This window comes from Lepidochelys olivacea, assembly GCF_965140295.1.
Source record: "Lepidochelys olivacea isolate rLepOli2 genome assembly, chromosome: 2".
NCBI classification, from domain to species: Eukaryota; Metazoa; Chordata; order Testudines; family Cheloniidae; genus Lepidochelys; species Lepidochelys olivacea.
In genome coordinates, this window is record NC_140412.1 from 87,071,454 (window position 1) to 87,079,880 (window position 8,427).

The window sequence follows — 8,427 nt, forward strand, 5'->3', positions numbered from 1 at the left end:
TAGTGATTCTAGAAATTGTGGAGTGTAGGTAACTAAAATTTAGCAGAAAGCCTAGTATCCAATTCTGCAGTCCTAGCAGTAGTCCCATTGCTTTCAACAGATATACGGCTGTGACTGAGGGACTGCAGGATTGAACCCCAAATTATGTACTTATGCAGCTGTGCAAATCATTGGGAACAAAAAGGTTTTGTCCTATGTAAATTGTAATTATTACAGTATGTTTTATTGTTATTTTTTCCACTGCAATACCTTATCATATTTTGAAATTATACCGAAACAAAGAATATATGGGGGGAAATATTGCAGCTATTTTAAAAAAAGACTGAAAATAAAGTTTAAAACATTTTTATCTCACTATAGCTATTAAATTATTGAAAATTGAAACAAATCTGTTCCTCATTCCTTAATGGTGTATGCATTAGTTAATTATTTTATGGCATTTAATATGTGGTGAACTGTGTTTTAAGAAACAAACAAGATTAAAACTTTGCAACCACCAGGGAAGAAAGGTGCAGCTCACATTCTGAATCTACCACCTTTATCTATGCTTATATACAACAAACCCCAAAATACGTTTACACTACTAATTTAGTTCCTTCCTTTGTGGGACGCTATAAAATGAAATGAGTACTTATTATTTGACGTTGCAAAAATATAAAATGGATAGTTGATTTACAAACTAAAAGCGCTAAATGTAAAACAAAGAAACATTTAAAAAAATATATCGGACAAAGTCCAAAATTTACATATTCTAAAATATTCAATTCATGTTTTATTTACAGAACAATGTTCAAACTGTTGTTGGTATTTTAATATAATTGCTAAAACTGCTGATTACATGAAAGATATACAATGAAGTTGTAACAAAAATGATCAGTTACAAAAATGTTATTTTCAATTTCTATTTAGAAATGCAAGAGGTGATTTACCACACTATAGTTTATAAATACTTGTCTGACAACTTTTATATGTCGTGGGTCTCTTAAGTGACCAATTTATTCCAACCTGATGTGCAAAAGAGTGCATTTTTGCCCATTTATAGTTGAAATATAACATTGATAATAATTATTTACACTTAAAATAAAGAAGTGTTCATGTTCCTTAGGATCATTTTAATAATTAATACTGTGAAGTTGTAACTCCCTATTTCCATATACAGGAGACAGCTCAGTCTGTAGTACTTTAAAAGTTTTCTTGAGATTGTGGTAAATTAAGGAACAATTAACAACCCCTTCCCACCCCTCCCACCCCAAACTAAAACAAACAAAGGAAAATAAAACCTTGCCTGAATGATTTCAAAAATAGATTTCACAGATTCTGAGGCAATGATAGTTGGAAACGCTGGCCAAGATAATCCCTTCCCATGGGAGATTTCTCAGAGGATAAACATTTTCACACAGATTCCCCTATGGAGATCTTTCTACACACAATCCTACTGGGAGGTGCCCCCTAAAAGGCCATGGAACCTACCTTTAAAGTTGCAGGCAGCGAACTGCGGGGTTCCTGGTACCAAATCCCTCCCCTTAACAGCACAGCTAGTTCCACTGAGGTGTATTTCTAGAGACATTCCTTCATAGAGGTGCCAAGTTTCTAACCTGCCCAGGAGTTCTCGACCCCTGGCTCTGCCCAGGCCCTGCCACCATCCCACCCCCGTCCTGCTTCTTCCCACCCTGTCTCTTCCCTGCCCAGTTCTTCCCCCTCCCCGAAGAGCGCTGCACCTTTGCTCCTCCCCGCTCACCCCCAACGCCTCCTGATGCTGTGAAACAGCTGATCTGCAGCAGGCGCTGGGAGGGAAGCGGAGGCACTGATCAGTGGGGCCCGCTGGCAGGGGGCTGCTGGTGTGTGCTCAGCACCCACCATTTTTTCCTGTGGGTGCTCCAGCCCCAGAGCACCCACAGAGTCTGCACCTATGCATCCCTTTGCCTCAGCTGTCCTGGGGAGAGTGAGGGGGAAGCTACATGACAAAGACAGTACAGTCTCAGATTGTATTATCTTTGATTAATTTTCACGGGGCCAGATTTGGAACAATATATCTCTCTACACATTCTGCCCACTTGTTCCCCCTCCCACCTCCATTCCATCCCCCGTACAGTGCACGAAAAGGCCTCTGAAGGGTACGTGGAGGCAACTAAGCCCCACTCCTTTCAACACAGAAAGGGTAGATGAGTGCTGTGTCCTCTCCATTTGTTGATCCAGGGGACATATCTAGACTATTATGAATGTGAAAAGTCTAACCTTTAGAAGAGCAAGTATTGTATGCACCAACTCACCAGCCAGATTAAAGAGAGGAATTTAAGGGGGTGGACAAAGAAGCAGGATAACTCCGCTTGACCAACTACCCAAAATAGCCAACCTACTGCACTAATAGCTAATAAGTACAGTGAATGAGGAAAAAGGAGGAAATAAAAATGTCAGGATTCCAGCAGATGAATTTTTGTGGGTTCTAGGTGTACTATATGGTCCTTATGAAACTACACCCAAAAATCTTAAAAAAAAAAAAAAAAATTGTTCCCACACTTATAACTTTTTCTACAAATTTCAGTTTTGTTAGACATAATTTACCTCATTGGTACTAATGTGTACAAAGGACAAGTATGCAGAGGTTGTACTAAAACATCAAATAGAGATTTCCTCATTTTGTTTATAAAGGGCTCAGTCATTTTCTGAAATTAAAACATGTTAGTGCTAATAACAAAATTATTTTTATACTCTAAGAATACATATTTTTGAAGTATTTTAAAATACCTAACCAAGCACTGCTATATGCTCCTATGCAGTGTTCAATCCCTCTAAAAATATTTTATCTGAAAAGGTAATGATCAGTCTAAACATGTTTCAACATTTAATTTTTGTTCAATTTAATTTCTTAAATTACTTTTTGGATAAAGTTTTCTGCTTTTGTTTTTAACTACAAGCTATAGTTTCAAGTTGCTGCTCTGCTTCAGCTGCCATGGCTGCTGCCTGTAACTGTTCTGTTTCACTCTGGATGGCATTGGCTGTAGTAATTTGTTTCCTTTCACTGTGCATATTGTTCTCATGCCTTTTTAGATCAGATGCTTTAGCAAATGCTTTAGTGCAAGAGCTGCAGACAAAAGGTTTTTCCCCTCGGTGTCGTCTTTCATGATCTTTTAGATGGGACTTGTGCTTGAAAGCTTTATCACACATATGGCATGCAAATGGCCTTTCATTACTATGGACTCTTTCATGCTTTTTCAGATCTGGAGCTCGAATAAAAGACTTTCCGCAAACCTCACAGCTATAAGGCTTGTAACCTGTATGGATTTTCAGGTGCTCTTTCAAGTGAGCCTGTGTGGTAAACCCTTTAGTGCACATTTCACAAACAAATGGTCTATCAGCAGTATGAAGCTTTTCATGTTTTCTCAATCGTGCTTCATCAGTAAATGTCTTACCACACGCTTGACATGCAATCTGTTCCCTGTGACCATAAAGCAAATACTCAAACTTCATGTCAGCAGCTGCTGTTGTCCATCCTGGGGTCTGTTCATCTTTCACTTCACTTATGCCATCATTAAATGTTAGAGCTTGAGGGGTTTGAGATCCTAAGTCTTTTGATTCAGTTGTTTCCATGGGCTCCACTTCTTGACCATAGCAGTTTACTTTTCGAACCTCTTCACTCCCCAACTCTTTCAGAATTGCTTCTTGAACTCTTAGTGTATTAGTAGGGGATTTCCCATCTTCCTGACTTGGAGGAGTTCCTTCTACTGTCACATCTGATGGGCTATCATCATGATCTCCAATTTCCTCAACCTCATCATCTTGGTTATCATTAGATTCTCCTATAGATCGATTTATTTTCAGACAATACTTACTCTTGGATTGGGCATTTTCTTCGGGGCTAGATACATCACGTTTCTGAGAACAGAGTTTATCCAAAAACCTAATACCAAGAATCTGACCTGATGACATCATCAAATTTACATCTTCCTTCTTAACTGAAATCTTTGCAGTATACATATAATTTAGAACCTCTTCAAATATATCAGAACGAAGGAAATCTATCTCTATTACTGATGAGCTATCAACCTCCAATTTCTTGAAAAGCTTTTTGAAGTAGGTACTGCATGCAGCAAGCACACACCGGTGCGCTCTGAATTTCACATCTTCTACCACAATAGCTATGTCACAGAATTCTCCTTCCAGACGTTGTTCATTTAATGTTTTCAGAAACACAGTTTTGTGATCATCATCATTATATTTAATGCTTTCAGACATACTGATGAAAAACTCCTGGAGAGAGAGAGAGAGAGAGAGAAAGTCTTGACTTTTTACAAGTTACTCTAAAACACTAAATCATAAGACATGATTCTAAGTGTCATCTACAAAATCAAAAATAAGAATTATCAAATGAAAACTTTAGCTTAATTTGATCAGAACATGTCCTCCAGACTGTAAAAAAGATTAATGTTAAATCTCATTTAAAACTATTACATATGCAAAGGTTTTTCACCTAGTACCATGTACATACTTTGAAGAAAAAATGCTATTTTTTTCAATGACCAATTTTATTTTGAAGGAAATATAAATTTACTCACATATTTACATTAAATCTGCTTTTGTAATTCTAACTAGTATATTAAAATTTGCATTTCAATTTGACTTACTTAGAAACTTTGTGAAGTAAATTCCTGAAACTGCTGCAACACTAGTATTTCTTATAACAAAAAGAAATGTCAATAAGTATTTACACATTTAAAACATGTAAGCTCTAGAAATGTACATAAAATAACCATTTACCATTGTGACCAAAACTAAATACAAAATATAAAAGGTTAAGCCGTACCATGAACAATGCAGGAAATTTTCTTAATAATCGATCACTAAACTTTTGACAGAAGATTAATCCTTATTATGCTCACTTTGAAACTGAAAAAAAGAACATTGGGGAAGATAAGAACAGAGAATTATACACTGTCTTAATCTGTTTCTCAAATTAAAGAACATTTTCAGCAATATTACAAGTTATTCAGGAAATTAAGAGTCTATTCTCACATTTTCAAGAAGTTAAAAACTATATAACATGTTTTGTTAAAGTAAAATGCAAATGAAATGAAGTTTTGACTGATTTTATAGCAAACAGTATTTGATCTATGAATTGTATAGGTGATTAGGAAATAGCTATACAAGTACACCACAGCTGCAGAATTGTGTGCTAAAGGCACAATGGAATCCACAGCCACAAGTTAGAGGTCTAGGCTCCCCATACAATTCAAAGATTCCAAAGCCAGAAGGAATCATTGTGATCATCTAGTCTGACCTCAAGTATAACATAGGCCATAAAATGTCCCCAAAATAATTCCTAGAGTGTACCTTTTAGGAAAACATCTAATCTTGATTTAAAAATTACCAGTGATGGAGAATCCACCACAACCCTTGCTACATTGTTCTTATGGTTAATTACCCTCACTGTCAAAAATTTACACCTCATTTCCAGTCTTAATTTCTCTAGCTTCAACTTCCAGCCATTGGATTGTGCTGTACCCTTTTCTGTTAGATTGAATAGATTTATTATATATTTGTCCACAATGTAGGTTTTTACATACAGTAGCGTTGGAATAATTTTTATAGTGGGGGTGCTGAAAGCCACTGAACAAAACTTTAAACCCTGTATATGATGGAAACCACTTTAAGCCGGGAGTGCTGGCACCCACTCCAGCACCTCTGGTTTACAGACCGTAATCAAGTCACCCCTTAACCTTCTCTTTGTTAAACTGAATAGATTAAGCTCCTATCACTAGAAAGCACGTTTTCTAATCCTTTAATAATTCTCGTGGCTCTTCTGTGAACCCTTTCCAATTTATCAACATCCTTCTTGAATCGTGGACACCAGCAGCAATCGCACCAGTGTCAAATACAGAGGTAAAATAACCTCTCTCTGCCTACTCAGGGTTCCCGTTTATACATCCGAGGATCGCAATAGCCCTCCTTTTGGCCACAGCATCACACTGGGAGCTCATGTTCATCTCATTATCCACCATGATCCCCAAATCTTTTTCAGAGTCACTGCTTCCCAGGAAAAAGTCCCCCATCCTGAAAGTATGACCTACATTCGTTGTTTCTAAATGTATACATTTACATTTAACCATATTAAAAAACAAACAAACACCATACTGTTTGCCTGAGGATTCATGAGGAGAGTTAGGTGCCAAACCTCTGGACTAAAATTATAATGGGGACAGTGGCACCGGCTCCACCTCCTCTAGCTGTTTTGTGTGGGGTTAAGCATGCTTTGACAACATCTACTCCTACTGGATTGGGACCTGCAGGTTTAGGCATGAGATGGTCTCCAGAGAGCCTAGACTGAGGCATGTTCACTGGCAGAAACTTAGGCACCCATGGGACTTGAACAATATATATTTAGATGACTAGGGAGATTAGGCACGTACAGAGAGTTAGGTGGCAGCTAAGTGGCATTTCTGAGGCTCTCAGTGGCACCTCAATGTTGGCCTCAGGCGCCTAAGTCCTTTTATGGATCAGAATTCCCCCCCAATTAATGACATTCTAAAATAATCAGGTATGAGAGGTGTACAGAACAGTTTCAATGTATAAAAGAAAACAAGAACAACTTTAAAAACTATGGGACTAGGGACTAACTTTTTTACAAATTGTAAAGAGTGGTTGTTAATGGTCAATAGCATGTCCTTTTGCTTTTTTGTATAAACAAAACATTGATTTAAAATTTAAGAGTCTTTCTGTTGTCTCACTGATAAGCATCTTTTCAACCCAACAGATTGTTATGGGGAAACTGAAATAGTGTATACATAACACATGATCAAATCTCCTACCCAGTACCTACCCAGGGAACAAACACTGAGGGGGCTTTTCAATCTAGCAGAGAAAGGTATCACCTGAGCCAGCGACTGGAAGTTGAAGCAACAGAAATTCACACTCTAAGAATTATTTTGGGGGAAGTTCTCTAGCCTGTATTATACTGGAGATCAAACTAGATAATTAAAACGGTCCCTTTTGGACTTGGAAAATTTAATCTGTATAAATGCACAGGTGTATACAAACTGAAAATAGAAAATTTGCTAGCTTCTTTCAATCCTTGTAATCTTACAGCATGCACTGTGCTGCCTACTATAGAGCTAGTGTGCAGTGTAAGGCAACTGTGTAAAATTCCACTGAAAGAAGGGCCACTTTTTTTTAAACAGGCAAGTAAAATTATGTTTTGTTTCCCCCTTTTTAAACAGTTCCCCGTATTTTTGTTCTGTGGTGTACACACAGCACCCAGCGCTAAGGCGTCCCGACGGCCACGGAGCCTAACGTAAAACAACAACAAAGCTGCAGGAAGCCACGTGGTGTTTTTTGCACCTCAAATCACCTGGGTTTAGGCAGCGGCGCGCACCTAATTGCAGCGAACACGCGAGCCAGGGGCCGAGCAAGGGTGGCCCTGGCCCAGTGCGTGCACCCGGAGCCAGCTGTGCGAGCGTCCCCGGGGCCGCGGCACGAGTCCAGGCGCGCGGGCCATGGCGGTGCGCGGCGCCAGGCGGGCGCTGCTCCTCGCTGCGGGTTGTTCGGAGCTGGAGCCCGGCTCCTTCTCCAGAGCGAGCCTCGCAGCGCCAGCCCGGGCCCGTCCGCGCCGCCTCTCGGGGCGGCGCCGGGGACAGGCGGAGGCGGGATCCCCCCGCCCGGTGCCCGCGCAGCGCCCGCCCGCAGAGCGGCGGCGGCTGCCTCGCGGGGCCGGGCCGGGGCGCGCAGGCGGCGGCCCCGCTCCCCTTTGTTGCGGTGGGGGCTCAGGGCTGGCGCGCGGCGGCGGCGGCGTCTCCTCGCGCGCGTCAGGAAGGGGGGAGGGGGAGGCAGCGGCGCGCGGCGGCTGCTGCGGCGGGCGCGTCTGTGGTGGCTCCGTGTCCCCGGCGCGAGCCGGCCGGGCTGACGGGCAGCAGCCTCAGCGGCGAGAGCGCGCGCAGCGGCCCCGCCGTGTGTGTGCTGGGGAGCCGCGCTTACCTGCTGCCGCCGCCGCCGCGCTCAGTGCCGCAGTTCGCGGGGACGCTGCTGCCGGTGGGATCGGGGGGTTGGGGGGGGGGTCTGCGCGCGTCTCTCCGGCCGTCGCCGCCGTCTCCTGCACGAGCATCCAGTGCGCGCGCGCGCCGGGGGTACGTGCATGCGCGGTGCGGGCGGGGCGCGCCTGCCGAGTGGGGGCAGGGGGACTCGCTCATTCTCGCGGGCGGGTCCCCCTTCCCCCGCGGGCCGCGCTGCCGGAGGCGAGGTGGGGGGGGGGCGCTCGCGCGCCGGGAGGCTCGCGCGGCCGCGAGGCGGTGACGTCATCCCTATGCGGGCGCCAAAAGAAGGAGCCGTTTTCTCGGGAACCCGCCCAGCCGCCCTTGCGTGCGCGAGCCTAGCGCCTGCCCGCCTCGCGCAGCCGGCCCCCAGCGCGGCAGCGACCCGGGCGGGGCGCCCTGGTCCAGG

At 43.0% G+C, this 8,427-nt stretch overlaps 1 protein-coding gene across 2 annotated transcripts; it reads right to left on the bottom strand.

The window, feature by feature from the left end:
- Positions 1-1,254: 1,254 nt before the first annotated feature.
- On the bottom strand, positions 1,255-8,069 carry ZBTB14 (zinc finger and BTB domain containing 14). 2 transcript variants are annotated; one of them, XM_084619752.1, is made up of 3 exons: positions 7,966-8,069; positions 4,802-4,884; positions 1,255-4,248 (listed from the first exon to the last, which is right to left on the bottom strand). In XM_084619752.1, the coding sequence occupies exons 2-3, from the start codon at positions 4,802-4,804 to the stop codon at positions 2,905-2,907; spliced, it is 1,347 nt and encodes a 448-aa protein (XP_084475878.1). In that variant the 5' UTR covers positions 4,805-4,884; positions 7,966-8,069; the 3' UTR covers positions 1,255-2,904. The 2 variants fall into 2 exon arrangements, with proteins under 2 accessions (XP_084475878.1, XP_084475877.1); XM_084619751.1 differs by lacking the exon at positions 7,966-8,069 and adding an exon at positions 7,343-7,496.
- Between the last annotated feature and the right edge of the window lie 358 nt (positions 8,070-8,427).